At 43.9% G+C, this 15,700-nt stretch overlaps 1 protein-coding gene across 1 annotated transcript in view; it reads right to left on the bottom strand.

Moving 5' to 3' along the window:
• RASGRP1 (RAS guanyl releasing protein 1) overlaps positions 1-15,700 on the bottom strand; it is a 69,347-nt gene that overhangs the window by 1,159 nt on the left and 52,488 nt on the right. The window contains exons 12-16 of the mRNA XM_032788186.2: positions 13,903-14,012; positions 12,813-12,957; positions 12,072-12,108; positions 11,248-11,394; positions 6,457-6,830 (exon numbers count right to left, since the gene is read on the bottom strand). Coding sequence (XP_032644077.1) covers positions 6,457-6,830; positions 11,248-11,394; positions 12,072-12,108; positions 12,813-12,957; positions 13,903-14,012 — 813 coding nt within the window. The remainder of the gene's footprint in view (positions 1-6,456; positions 6,831-11,247; positions 11,395-12,071; positions 12,109-12,812; positions 12,958-13,902; positions 14,013-15,700) is intronic.

Below are 15,700 nucleotides of genomic sequence, written 5' to 3'. Positions count from 1 at the left end.
ATTTCACCCCTGTTTGCTGGTGCACTTGCTTGATTGGCATCTCACATTTTCTGTGAGAGACTACTTAACTATTCTCCAAATGATTATTATGCACTGAACAGTAAATGGCATGTTAAACAAAAAAGATCAGCATGAGCAAATGGCAATTAATTTTCTGTTTGCATCTCTAAAAGAATGTATTTGGTTACCCGGTAAATTAACCATTTCGTGCTTGGAACCAGTATTTTTCAATATGACTCATGCAGAATATATTTGTTCTAAATGTGTGCTGAGCTTTCAACCACCCAGTGCATAGGAGATGCAAAGATGGGGGAGAAGATTTGGGTGGAAGGTGGAAGTCCGTATTTCAGGGATGGGTGGGAGAGGGTTTAGTTGTGGCCATTGCTTGGGTTTGTAGATAAATATAAAATGGATTAGTATTTTGGTGTTTTTTCACAAAGACTGAAGGCTTCATAGGGCAGTGACAGGCTGTCTCTTGATTGCACTACCTAGTGTAATGACAGTGTACTAATTGAACCATTTCCTCATTTCCTTTTTCCCTATGTATTAATATGCAAAGGTCCACAAAATGCCGGCTGACTGCAAACTGTGTGAAGTGAGCTGGCTTTATTTTTGCTTGCCTGAGATTTTAGGACAGTGATGCTGATTGGAGTTAAGATTTTAACCATTTCAGTTTTCATCTGAATTGGTTAAATTTTGTGAGAGGAAGGGACCATCTTGTGGTTAAAGCACTGGACAGATATTCAGATCTGAGTTGAATTCCTGGATGTGTCACAAGCTTCCTGCATTACCTTAGGCAAGTCACTTAATAGCACTGTGCCTCAAATCCTTCTCAGTAAAACAGGGGTAAGCAATGCTTGCTTTCTCCCACCTTTTATCTCTCTTGTCAGTTTAGGGCCTGATCCAACTCCCAGAGAGTTTTTCCATTGACTTCAGTGTGAATTGGATCAGGTAAGCTTGTAAGAAGAGAACTGTTACTTATCTTACAGTAGATGTGGTTCTGCAAGATGTGATGTCTGTGCAGATCTCACTGTTGGTGTACTTGTGCCCCATGTGCACAAGATCAGAATCTTCTCGCAAGTAGTGTCTGTTGGGGGCTGTACCTGCACCCTGAACATCCTCGCCCCTCCCTTCCACCATCCCCAGCTAAACATACAACAGGCTGCATGGATCCAACCAGCTCTGTTCCCTCACTAATTCAGAATCCCAGAGATAAGAACTCCAAAGGAGAAGAGATGAAGAGTGGGTCATGGAATCCACATGGACAAGACTTTGCAAAGAACTGATAAGTAACTGTTCTTTCCTCTTTGCATCCTTGTCCATGTGGATCCCATGGATGCTGGCTAGCAAGCAGTAATTCTCACAGGACATACTGAGGAGTCTTGTCCAACTAGCCAATTTAGTCAAAAAGAGAACTGAGAACAGCCCTTCCAAATATGGCATCAGCTCTGGCAGCCCTGGGTTATTTTGTGAGTGACGCACAGTTTCAGAAAATTATTGCTTCTTGACAAAGGGAGGCGTGAGCACCATTTTGTCTGATGAAGAACATTGCAGATGTATTTTCCATCAAGGCTCCCTTGATCAGTGACAACTCCTTGAAAGCTGGCCTGATCACTCAAAAACTCCAGGATGTTAACGTGACGGCAGGCATTGCTTTGGGACCTGATTCACCCTGTCGTAGAAGCATCTATGACTACTGTTAGTGATGGGCATAAAGTCTGAAATGGATCTCCTCTCCTCGTGCTGGGGTTCATCCACCATTTGAGAAAGTCCAATATAGCACTGTGATAAGAATCTGTGAGGTATCTAGAAGGCTGCTACACAATTATGAGCCAGTACTGCAGTGGACATGTGCAAAGTCTGGCAAGAAGCACCACATACGTGCATGAAGCAAGATGATCTAGTAGCTTTAAGCAAAACCTTACTGATGTCATTGGTTGGTTTGAGATCTTAAAGCGTCATCAATTTTGGAATGGAAGAGATTAGGCTCCTTGAAAAGACAGAACTTCAGTAGTATACTGGACCTCTTTAAGGATTCCTGATGGCTGGAGCCAGGACGTTTTGTTATTGCTGTGGCCAGGAATTTAACAGCTGCATTAGATGTAGCTTGGTGAGAGGTCTTGGCCACTATTGACCTTTTGCTTCACCACCTTCAGTTCTATTCTTTGGTCTTGAGAGAGATCGAGAAGGGAAGAACCTTATCCCTGCTTGTTATGTTTGGCAAGTAATAAGTTGCAAGGATACTGAGGAATCTGGTTTTCTACCAAGTCCAGCCTCTTCAGATCATTTTCCTTGCGGACCGACTCAGAGCTGGCTGTCAGGACTTTTCTAATATTGCTGAGACCACAAGAGAGCCCAGAGTAGGGTGAGAAGTGACATCCATATCCCTTTTGCGGGTACTTAGTAACTCCTCTAAGCCCTCAGAGATAGAAGGAGCTGAGGCCAGTGTCTGCCATGAGTCCTTTGCTGGCTCTAAGATGGCTTCACTGACAGGCATGGCCATTCTAGCTATCATCTGGGAATGGAGAATGCAGGAGTGCTTTAGTGGCATTTCTTGGTGCACTGAAAGCAATAACTCAAGCATTGGCTATTCTCTCAAGCAGGTCTTGAAATCCCCTAAAACAAAGGTCTTCAAACTGTGGAGCATGCCCCCCTAGATGGGCATGGAGGAATGTTCTGGTGGGAGGGAGGAGAGCAGCGATGGCAGGTGGCCCTGACTCTTTGACTCTGTGGCTATGTCTACACTGATAGCAATGTGTGGCGTACGGGCACCACACATGCAGCTACATACTGCAGGGAACAACTCCATCAGCTCCTGCCTTTCCCCACTGTGTCTCTCCTGCCAGAGCCTTTCCTTGCTGCACTGAAAGGCTCTGACAACAGGGAGCCTCACTGCAGCGAGAAAAGGCTCCAAGGGTGCCTCTTCCCCCACCCCCTGCCAGAGCCTTTCCCTGCTGCTGAGGCTCTCACCGTGGCAGGAAAAGGCTCCAGCAGCAGGGAGGTAGTGGGATGCTACGTTGCTAAAAATACCAGTGTAGACATGGGAGGCACTGCTTGGGTGTAAAGAGATGTGTAGAGTATCTATCCTGGGGGTTCCTGTGTGTAGGGCACTCTACTGGCCTAAGCCATGTCTTGCTGGGCATGTAGTGTCTGTACTCTGCATGCTTCCGTATGTATAGATGTATCTTTGGTGTGTGGGTGACGCTGCCCTTTGCATGGAAGTTGATCTTGGTCTTTTTCCAGCTGAAGGTACAGGAGAGTGGGACCTAGAGGTATGTGAGGCTGGACCCCAGTATGCCTAATAAAGCCAGGAAGGGTAGAAAAAGACTGAAAAGGAGAAGTAGTGTTCCAAAGTCTTTCAACCATGTAATGGGGGACATGTCTTTCCTTAAGGGAAACTGGGGTGATATCCCTGTACTTCGGCTCTTAAGAGCATGGGAATGCTCCTTAGCAGAAGCTGGATGGAGGTAGGAGGATGGGGAAGACACAGAATAAATTGAGTCTGTAGAAAGTGCTGAGAGGATCAGCACTGGGAGGATCAGTACTGAGGAGGTGGTTCCAATGCTTAATTTGTAATGAAAGAGGTGCCAGGGCTCAGCCCCAGAAAGCTCTGGCATAAATTAAGCACTGGCTGAGTGGCCGGAGAATAGCAGCGGCTGGCCGGGCACTCAGCTCTGAAGGCAGCACCGCCACCAGCAGCAGGATGGTATGTATGGTGAGTTGCCACTCTTACTTCTGCGCTGCTGCTGGTGGCGGCACTGCCTTCAGAGCTGGGTGGCTGGAGAGTGGCAGCTGCTGGCTGGAGCCCAGAGGTGCCGGAGCTATGAACAGCCAAGCCTACAGGTGCCGGGCTGAGCCCCAGCACAAATTAAACAGTGGAGGATTCCCTGAGGGCAGGAAACAGGATGGCTAACTGATCCTTGTACTAGAGAGTAAAAGGTCTTTTGGTATTGAGAGAGACTCCAGCATCTGAGGATTCTTTCGTTGCCGAGGCAGTCAATACTGTTGAAGCTGAAGTGGCCTCCCCTTGTCCTGAGCAAGATGATGAGCTAGTCAGGGTCACTTTCTTGAGCTGATCTATGTTCTTGACCTTAGAGTTATCAGAGTCACAGGGCTCCAGGCTCCTCTTACACACATTTGCTTTAGTCCTTTCCAGGGAAGGAGAATGGCAGTATCCTCTGGCCCTGGGTCATGTCTTAGATCTACCATGTCTGGTGGTGTCAGTACCTGGGTCCTGAATTGGAGGTGTGTGCAGTACCAGGATGACATCCCAAGGACGGCACTGATCTTGAGGCTTTTTCTTGGTACCACCAGAGCTGGAGCTTGGAGTATAGTCTCCAAAGCACTGTGGGAGTGTGACATCTGGCTCTGGGGATGTTATTTTGGGTCCAAGGAAGGCCTCTCAGGATCTGAGGTACCCCTCATGGACTGTTATTACAGCTACAGTTTTAGGTGAGATTTCTTCATTTTTCTGGTCTGAATAAACAAGGATGTGCACATGGAACAATAATTGAGAATATATGATTCCCCCAAGCACACAAGACATCTGCTGTGGGTCATCAGCTAAGTATGTGGGGGTGAGGGTAGGAATCACCCCGTTGCAGAAAGGGTAGATCTTGAGCGCTGAGGGTTTGGAGTCTGTCACGGGGTGGTAAGACACAAACATCTAAGAACATTCTCTGAGACAAAAGGGGAATGGAAAGCTGCCAAATGGGCAGAAAAACTATTAACTAATAATCTAAATCTATATATGCAATTATTAACAAAACACAGTTGTTGTAAGTGAAAGGAGGACGCCACAGTTCCCACCTTACACTGCCTATACTGAGTTTTTGTGGCCATTTATGCCTTAGGATTGTGGGGAGCACAAGCATGTACTGGGCACAGGTATGGCCCCAATGGACATTGCTTACCAGAAAGTTGGAAACTCATGTTCATGGAACACATGTGAACCAATAACAGTGGGATCCACACAGACAAGGATTTGAAGAACTGTTTCTTACTATGTGTTTTGTACAGTGCTTAGACCAATGCCCCAGTCTAGGTTCAGGCTTCTAGGTAGTTATTTTACAATTGTTAATATTGTAAATAGATTTTACAGTTCCTCATTGCTGACTGTCTGGTTTGTCCATTTTACTCTATTGAATGATTTTCATTTCTATAAAGTTCTATTTCTCTCTCTTTCACTAGTCGTCATCTGTCGCTCTTCTTGTTTTATTCTCGGCTACTATCTGTGCCCTCCCATATCATCAATTCCATGCTATTTTTCTTCCTCTTATTTACATTTCTCTGGGGGTATTTTTTTCTTATTTTTACCCTCACAATCATGTGCTTGTCATTCCCTTCCAGCTTTCTTATTTCTATTAGCCTTCTTGTTTTCTCCATAGCTGACTAGCCCACACATTCAGTGTCTTTCTTTCTGTATATTGACTTCAATTTCATTGATCCCAGCCTCTTATTTTCCAATGGCATTTCTCTTTCTCTGTTTGACCACTCAAAAAGACTTTTCTAGGTGTTAAATGCAAAAAACTGTGTTAATGCAACTTCTGCACAGTAAAAATCAGAATCAGAGAAGTGTAATATTTCAGCAGTAAAGTGAACTTGGCCACATTGCCCTTCCAATCAATTTTATGATGTGTACATATTGGAACATAAACTGTTATGCACTTGCCTGTTCTTTTAAATAGAAAAATGGGACTAGAACACTAAATTTTGTTGTGCAGCGTTAAGGTTATTTATGGAAGCTTTAGCTTCTGTATTTCTTTAGTTTTTATAATTAACGGTAACACCTTGAAGTTGCATTTAGAGGTTTTTTTGGGGGGAGGGGGAGGTTTTAACGTCTTATGGATTTTTTTTTAAGAAATGAAAGAAGAGAAACACATAATATTTAACGATCCCATTTAGATTTTGACATTCACATCTTTCTCATGGTAAAGTCTGGTTTTGTTAGTGCTACTGTTTAGCTAGAGAGAGTGTGGGGCAAGGCAGGGTTAACCAGCATAGTGGCTTACAGTTTAATGGCAACATCTTCACTGTGGAAACTAATTTGCAAACTATTGCCCCATCTGGAGTGTCCCTAAAATTGATGACTAGACTTACGTGGTAAAATTCTGGTGCCAGTGACTTCAATGAGGCCAGGATTTCACCTATGGATTTTAAGGCTGAAACGGATCATTTAGTCTGACTTCCTGCATAAGAAAGGCCTAATAATTTCTGCATCAAGCCCAATAGTTTATGCTTGACCTAGTGCATATCTTTTAGAAATATATCCAGTCTTGATTTAAAGTTTTCAAAGGATGGAGACTCTACAAATACCCCTTATTAATTGTTCCAGTAGTTAATTACTCTAGCAGTGCAAAGGGCCCTTGAAGTGACAGTAGATTGTTGTATCAACTTTAAGGCCTCTCTACTGTGCCACTGTAGTGTAAATGAGAATGGGGTCCATTGTATAAGTACCTGCTCCACTTCCTGGTACGAGGGTTTACAGATGTGCTGCTCATCCTTCCGTTTCTGACTTGAGTCTTTGTTTTCCCATTTTACATAAGCCTTTTTGCGGCTTAGAACTGGGCTTGGGCATGGAGATGGTGTTGCGGGCTGTAGATAAATATTTTCCGATGGCATCCCATGCTCCTTCTCTATCTGCCTACTGGGTACAGCGCTATTTGCCAGTGCTGGCTCAGTCTGTGTGCTCTTGTCAAGAACAGCTGGCTTCACTCTCACTGAGATTTTTTGGGAGGAGACACCCATAAGCATAATTGTTCGGTCCTTGCTCTCTTCATTGTGTTCAGCCACTTCTCCATTAGGAAATGTAAATGGGCCTTCCTCCTGCCCTACAGAACAGAAACAATGAACTGAGTTAACTGGAGACCTGCATTGGGAAGGAAAATATATAGCCAGAATCATTCAGGGTGCTTTTTTAAAACAATGTACTATGCAATATTTAATCTGAAATGATGTTTATATTCACATCTCTCTGAATTTGGCCTAGTAGCACAGGTTCTTAAACATTTTCCAGAGTGTGGACACCTCACCTCCGATTCACAATCCCATAAAATCCCTGCAACTGCAACAATTGCTTACATGGAAAAGTATTATTAGGAAAGTATTACTGTAAATTTAGCTGTCTTTAGGAAGTGTAACAGAAGTGTAAAACTGGAAAGGACCTTAATAGGTCATCTAGTCCTCTCCCATGTACTCAAGGCAGGACTAAGTAATAATTAGACCATTCCTGACAAGTGGTTGTCTAACTTGGTCTTAAAAACCTCCTATGATGGAGATTCCACAACCTCCCTAGGCAATTTGTTCCAGTGCTTAACCACCCTGACAGTTAGGAAGTTTCTCCTAATATCCAACCTAAACCTCCCTTGCTGCAATTTAAGCCCATTGCTTCTTGTCCTATCCTCAGAGGTTAATAAGAACAATTTTTCACTCTCCTTCTTGTAACAACCTTTTATGTACCATGAATGAAAATGAAATAATACAGACTAGAGAACTTCCTCCTAATAATTTCTACAGCAGATCTTTTAGAAAAACATCTAGTCTTGATTTTAAAGTTACCACTGATGGAGAATGGTATATTGTTCCAATGGTTAATTACCCTCACTATTAAATGCATATACCTAACTTCCTGTCTGAATTTGTCAAACTTCAACTGCCAGATATTCAGTCATGTTATACCTCTTGTTTGCTTGACTGAAGAGCCCATTATTAAATATTTGTTCTCCATGTAGGTACTTAGAGAGCATAATCAAGTCACCTCTTAGCCTTCTCTTTGTTAAGCTAAGTATATTGAGCTCTTTGCATCTGCCACTGCAAGGATGTTTTCTAATCTTTTAATTATTCTTTGGGCTCTTCTCTGAACCCTCTCCAATTTATCAACAGCCTTCTTGAATTGTAGACTCCAGAACTGGACACACTATTCCAGCAGTGGTCACACCAGTGCCAAATACAATGGTAAAACAACCTCTCTGCACCTTTACATACTCTTCCTTTCCCCATGGCCTTGGAGAAAAATCACAATCTTTTTGTGTTAGCTTACCCCTCTAAAACTGGTGCAATTAAATACTTCAGTGTGCAATGTCTTTCACGTAAGTGATCCCAAAATGGTTTGCCGAGTTAAACGGCAGTTACAAAATCAAAGCAACAAATTAAAGCAGAGGGAATGAGAAATGGAGAGGTAAGTGTGTGACTCTAAGAGCTCCTCCACGCCAGCTGGCAAAGGGCTCACTGTTCTATAACAGCAACTCCTGCTGCGCCTGCTAAACTAACTATACCTAAGATGTTGCTGTCATGGCATTTATCAGTAAAGCACATTGTGTGAGATCTTAAATGAAAACCAGTATCTTGTTGATCATTAATATTATTGTGATATCTATGTACTGATTATATGTTAAAAAAAAAAAAAATGTCCTTGTGGTTTGTATCAAGGTGTTACTCCCCAGCAGAAGTGAAGAACTGGTTTCGCCAGACAAAGGCATGTACGTTCACGAGTCTGCCTAGGTTAATATGTAGATTAAGCACTGTAAACCAAACACAATGGGAGCTACATTTGCATTTCAAATCAGCAGGAGGATCTAAAGACAACTTGGAGGCTGCACAATGGCGAGGGAGGCAGCAATCCTGACTGTGGGGTCAAAACAATGAGTTTGGCTTTTTGCTTCTCCTTTTATTTCCCATTTTGGTATCCCCTTACTGAGGAAACCCCTTGAAGGGTGTGGCGATAGTTATGAAAACTTGGGTCCTGGTTTTGACTGAACACCAGCAGCTCTCTCATAACTGAATCCTTGGAAGAAGATCTACTTTATAAAACAGGAACGGTAACCATTAATAAGCGTAGACCTCAGCTTGCATTTTATGGTTTTTTTTATTTGTGTAATCAGTTCTGTTTCCACTCATTATCCTTTATCAATATCTCTTAAATCATAATCTTTGTTAATAAGCATGTAAGTAGATTACAGTGCTGTGGTGTTATAAAAGGATCAGATCCTGAGACGTACTAGCCAAGCTATGTGTACATTGTTTCTTTGGGGACAGCTTACCTGGTAATTATTGTAAGTGTCCAGGGAGAGGGACTGGATACTGCATGGAGCACTCTGAGGACTCGGGGGTTAGCCCTAGTTGGCACAGAGAAGGCGAGCTCTGTGGCAACTGGGAAATCAGTGATTGTGGGACCTGAAGCTGTTGGTTTCAGGCAGGGTTGCTAACTTTCTTACTGAACAAAACTGAACATCCCTTGCCCCGTTCCTTCTCCGAGGCCCAGCCCCATTCATCCCCCCTCCCTCTGTTGCTTGCTCTTCCCCACTCTCACTCCCTCATTTTCACCGGGCTAGGGAGGGTCTCTTTTCGACCAGGTGTTCTGCTGAAAATTGGATACCTTGCAACCGAAGTCTGACAGCAGTAACTATGTGGGGCAAGCACTTGAGGTGAAAAATAGAGACAATTTGAGAACCTTTAAATGATCGGGGAGTCAGTGGAGCTAACGAAGGATGCAGCTGTGGCGAGATGGACAGCCATATCTGCATGTGTTACAGCCCTCCATGTTCTGGAGTCTGGAAAGAGAGATACGCCTGAGGGAGGCCACAGAACAGGTCAGTGCAAGCAGTCTGATAGCTTCCAGGGCCAGAAGGGACCCCTCTGATCATCTAGCCTGGGGCATAGAACTTCCCCAAAATAATTCCTAGTGAATATTGTTTAGATAAACCTCCAGCCTTGGTTTAAAGATTGCTAGCGATGTAGAATCCACCACGACCCTTAGTAAATCCAATGGTTAATTACCAGCAAGATGAAACATTTACATTTTATATGGAGGCCTGAGTGAACTCCACCATCAGAGCAGTTGAGGCTGCGGGTGTGGTTACAGGCAGGTTTACAGACAGAGGCGATGCGCAAAGAGCAGGAGAGCTCAAAGATGAGGAGAGTGAATATCTTGGGGAAATCTGAGTCAAAAAGAAATAGCCTGTGGTCTCATTCAAGAGAAACACTTCTTTTGGATGCTTAACTGATTAAATCTGAGATTAAGCCATGTTTCGTTGCTTGAGATAGGTAGGAAAGAATGGACAGTTAGTAAAGATCTGTACAGCTGAGTGTTAATGTAAGGTGACCAAGAGGAAGTTTGAAATCACCTAGGGACATGAAGAAAAGAATGTAGTTATAGCTCTTAATTTTCTTGGTGCACATGAAATGTACACGAGTTGATTTTAAAAACCCAGAAGTGAAATTTGAATTTAACCCTGAGCCACTTAATATTGTAATTGCTTCCTGCCAAATGGTAGAAACTAGAGCACACTGCAATCTGCTTGTCACAAGGTGGCACAATTAGTTAACACATCAGCCTTTCACTGCTAGACAGCTGGGCTCAGATCCTCTGAGTCACAGCTGAGAAAAGTTGGGCAGCATCCTGGCTCAGCTCTTGTGGGAATTCATGCATGTCACACAATTTCACACAACTGGAGGTCTCTACTCAGGAAATGACCCAGACTGAAATAATTAGCAATATTGTGATCAGGAGAGGGATAGTGGTGGGTGCATCCAGAGCTAGGCTCTGGTCACAGTCAATATGTTGTTAATGAATTCTAGTGTTTATTAACTAATGCTATTCAATCATAGGTGGTGGGTATAAGCCTTCCCTGGCACAGATGCCTGGGCCGTGGTGGCCCCGCTCTGCCTCTTCCCCTTCCTGCTCTTCCCCAAGGCCCCCGCCACTGCCCGCTGAGTATCTCCTCTCCTCCACTTTACCCTGCCTCTCCACAGATCCTCACTGCTTGTCATGTTCCTCCTCTCCTCCACCCCCACTTCCCCGCAAGGCACCCACTGCCCCATGTCCCTCCTCTCTTCCACCCCCATCTTCCCTGTGAGGCTGCCGATGAACCTGCTGCGTCCCTCCTCTCCTCCACCCGCTCCCCGCAAGACTCGCCCACCTGCCACTCGCTGTGTCCCTCCTCACCCCCTCCCCCGTGGAGGAGAGGAGGGATACAGAGAACTCGAGTGGTGGGGGTCTTGGGGGTAAGGAGAGGAGGAATGGGGCAGGTGGTGGGAGCTCACAAGGGAGGGAGGAGGACAGGAGGGATGGGTGGGTGGCCTGGGCAAAGCAGGGGGAGTGTGGGGAGGGCTGTAGGTGGAAGAGGTGGGACAGGGAGCTAGCCACCCCTAGGGGAAGCTTCACCCACCACCCAGGTATTCAATCAGCATGTCGGGGGAGGGGTCCTCTATAGCAGTCACTTTGATCTTAGAGATCTAAACCTTCCTCACCATGGAATTGCTCTTTGACTCCTACAGGGCAGAGGCTAGAAGCGAGGGCTGAGGTCGGGCTGTTATCTGCAGTCATGCTTTTGGATCTTTTCTTGCACTCAAATACAACCAGGTCTTTGCATTGCTTGTGACAGTTCATTCCACAGTCTGTAAACAAGTAAAACAAGGTTTGTAACATTTAGTGGTTTTGCTGCAGCATCTGAGATCCGTTCCCACACTGTATTACCTCCCCAGGAAACTGCAGAGGTCTTCTTACATGTTCTATAAGGTATGGTATGAAACCACAAATGGATGGTAAATATATTTAACAGCATCCCTGTGCAATGTACCATTCAAACCACTTTTATACTGAAGATATCCCACTAGCAAACACTCAGCCAAGCACAACACATTACAGTGGTAGTGGCCCAGGTGCCTACTTAATATCGCACGGTCACAGTGTCTTCTCCCATGCAAAAGCCTGCAGGAGCGTATTCCTGCAAGATTTCCACTGTGGAGCTCCCCAAATGGTTCTGCTGGGGTTTGCCTCCCTGTGAAACCGGAGTGTCCATTACAGATTCTGTGGGGATTTGCAGAGGGCTAGGGCCATCTGCTGTGAGGTCCTATGACCTCAAACTGGCTGAGGGCCAACTGCCCCTCCTCCAGATCTCAGGCCATGGCTTTCTCTGCCACCAGACACCTCTGGGATCTGCCTCCTTAGATGTGGGGATTGAAGTGAGGCTATGGAAAAGGTAATGTATGCTCAGGCTACAATCTTATCATTGATTTTGCAGGGCACCTTCACAACTATGCATTAAGTCAACAGAAGAGGAAGTAGTAATTACCTTTGCATCTATATCCTTGTTTAATAACTCCCCAGAGCTGGAATTCAGGCACAAAGGGAAAAAAAGGCATATTTGTATTAAGATATTTCACTGAATTTTGGCATGTCAGATGACCCCCTGCAGGCATAAGAACGTGACAAAAGCCCACCCATTTGTTTTGAAGCCTGATACTTTTTCTTGCCATTCAGTCATGTCTGCTGATCTGCAAAGACGTTCCAGAATTGGAGTAGCAGGGGTCATACAAGTCACGTCTATTGCGCTTTTGTAAAGTCTAGTCTCCAGCTTGTGACATGCTTTCAGGAGCCATCACTAACACATATCAGACATCACCCCATAACAGCATGATGCCGATCCCAGGAATCAGTCACCAGGGAGCAGCGCAGTCAGCTTGCCCTGTCTTCCTTTGCTAAACAGGAAGCAGGCCCAGCTGCGCTTAGTGTTGGGCCAGTCCCGACAAACTCAGGGAGAGGGAGGTGCTGGGCTTTGAACCTCTTGCCTGACAGTGATGTAGCTTGAAACACAGCTGCCTTGGCAGCCAGAAGAACACAAGGCAGAAGGAGCAATGTTAGAGAAGCAAAAACACTAACGAGGAAAAAGCCTCTCTTGAAACATGGTCAATAGGACAATTTACATGTTTAATGTTAAGATTTCAATATTAATGATAAATGTTCGCTTACTAGACTGAAGAAACATTGTTATGCTAATAGATGTTAAAGTAATGTACTTAAAAAATAAGCTTACAAATCCAGCACAGTTGTCACAGAACGTAGGCTTTAGGTAAGTGGTCTCTTGGAAGTTGTGAGCAAAGCCAAGACCTAATTTAGAATAGATCGAGCTAGCCCTCATAAAGTAAGCTGTTATTTCATCCCTGCTAATCAGACCTTCCCTGCAAATAAATGAGAGACACGGTTAATTGGGGTTCTGCTTTCCAGCAGCACAAGGAGAGTTAACTACATCTCCCACCCCCACTTCTAACTGCTGTAGATGTCAGAATTATTCAATAATCTGGCCAAGCTGGTCATGGGTTCTACAGAAACTCATTAAATTGCATTTTAATTCATAGATAATACAACTAAAGAAAATAGCTTCTTGTGAGATGGAACCTCACAACATCTTCAGAACATTGTGCAATTATCAAAACAAAGCAAAAAAAAAAAAAGCAGCAGCAAGGGAATAATTCCTTTCAACAGAAATTCACACTGTTTTTACAATCTCTAATGCAATGCTAGAAAACGTGCTTTCTCTTAGGAGGAAGAGAGATACACACCAAGGATTTCTGCAGAGTCAAAATTTTAATTTTCTCTGCTTTCTAATGTTAATCCTTGGCAGGCCAAAGAAACTACAAATGACCACAGCTGCATTTTTTTATATTTTGAGGAACATTTTTGGCTAACACAGAAATCTGTTGTCATTTGGTCAAAACACAGGTTTCACTCGTCTGCGCCAAACATATTTTATTTCTCTACATGGTCTTTAACAACGACAACAACAAAAGCCTGTTCTGAGAGACAGTTTTTTACCTTAGAAAAATGTTCAATACAGTTAATGTTACTGAATATAATTCAACAGAATATTCTTTGGAGAAAATTGAAGTGTAATATCTTAATCGGTCTAAGCAGAGTGTTGGAGTGTCACAAGAGACAACGGTTTGATTTTGCTGCAGGTGGGCGAGGTCATTTGCAACTAACTCAGAAGGTGCTTTTGTGAGTTACATTTCCACTTTCATTTTGGCAGAGGGAAGGGTGATTTTAACATCTCTTATGACAACAACTATCTGTTACGAAGCTCACATGCAGAAACAGATGTAAAAATGAGGTTCTCAGACACACACCTGTCCTTGTCCATGACACAAAATGAGAATGGAAAGCTGGCTGCAATCTTTTCAAATTCTTCCTGAGAAATGTATCCATCCTGATCATGGTCATAATTTTTGAAGACAGACTGGATAAGATGATAATAGAGGAAATTATAATGAAGTTGGATAACTTGCTTATCACCTTTTTTGGGGAAAAATATTAAGTTCAAAATATATTAGCATCCCAGACAAAAACATGTATAGCTTTTCAGTCATTCAGTGAAAAATAAACTTTAATGGTTTTCTTTAAAACAGTGCAAGGACCTTTCTGGCTGCCTGCCCTGCTTAAGTCTATAGACCCATTGTACATTCTGGACTGATGTCAAAACCCAAAGATAAATTCTAAACAACACAGACCACATTCTGTATTGTTCCATAGTGTGTGCAACCCCACTACCTAGGTATGATGGCACTTCCTTTCCCCAGATCCCTTTGTTTTTCCATACTCAGCCCCTTTTCCCCTCTCTAAGCCACTATAGCCAGGTCTGCACACAAAGGTTGTGCCAATGTAGCCCTCTTGATTAAAGTGGAAGTAGGCATGTGCACACACCATCTCCCAGAGCTAGATCTTTGTAGTTAAACCAAAATAGCTGCCCAGCTTATTTCATCAGGGCAGCTCTACGTTGGAGGGAGTGTTAAATCAATGGAGTAGCACCGTAGACACATTTTCATTAATGTAGAGACATCAGTTCAAGTAATCCTCCCTCTTCTAGCCAACACGGCAGCAGTGACTGATGCACTGGGCTGTGGTGACCTTTTGCACTCCTGATCTAGCCATCAGCTTGTCCCAAAGTCACTCGGACTTAAGACGTTTTACAAACTCCCAAGAGCCCCATTTGCAAGCCACTAGAACGCCAAACCTTTCAGAGCATTCTTGGGTTCACCAAAGGTGCTATACTGCCTAGCACATTTGCCTAGACCTGAAGGTAGGGAATTGACTTATTTCCTCTCTGGGGCAAGAAGCATGCGTAAACAGAGCTCAGAAACTCTCATCCAAAACAAGGTCATCTGCCAGTACCTGTCATACAAGAGGGTAGCTCTGAGCTCAGGAGCTTCCTTCCGATTCTCAGTGCCTGCTGCTTTTGTTATTTGAAACCAGAGAGAAACAGCTATGGGGGAGGGCAGAAGTGTCTTTCCCTTCTCTATATCTCCATAGCTCCACAACAAAACACTATTGACCATTTCCCCTGCTTTCTCTGCTTGGTGTTTTCTGCCTTCTCCCACATATCCCCACCTGCCACACTCTCAGTTTGGGCTGCCAGGCCCCCACTGCCTCTCTGTATCCTTGTTCTCTCCTTAAAAATGTTCACTATAATCCCCTCCGTGCCAACAAGGCTGTTCGACCCCAGTGGTGTCTGCACCTGTGCAAGAGCAATGGTTTGAATACACTCAATCAAAATACTTGGATCAATTTAACTACTGCAATATCACTTGCACCTGCACAACTTGTATGTGTAGACAAGTCAAAAGTTATTTTCTCTCTTGTAGGCCCTCAACTCAACAAAGTACTTAAGCATATGCTTAACTCTGAGCTCAGGGGCAGTCCCAGTGACATCAGTGGAATTGCCCACTGTCATAAATAGATAGCTAAGGGTTAATGTTTCTTTTACCTGTAAAGGGTTAACAAAGGGAACCAAACACCTGATCAGAGGACCAATCAGGAAACCGGATTTTTCAAAGTCAGGGAGGGAATTTTTGGGGTCTGAGTCTTTTGTCTGTCTCTCAGCTATGAGAAGGTTCTTTCTATCTTCTAATCTTCTGTTTCCAAATTGTA

The sequence above is a fragment of the Chelonoidis abingdonii genome, chromosome 4 (genome assembly GCF_003597395.2).
Source record: "Chelonoidis abingdonii isolate Lonesome George chromosome 4, CheloAbing_2.0, whole genome shotgun sequence".
Lineage (NCBI taxonomy): Eukaryota > Metazoa > Chordata > Testudines > Testudinidae > Chelonoidis > Chelonoidis abingdonii.
The sequence above is the reverse complement of the archived record's forward strand: the minus strand, read 5'-3'. Positions and strand labels throughout refer to the sequence as shown.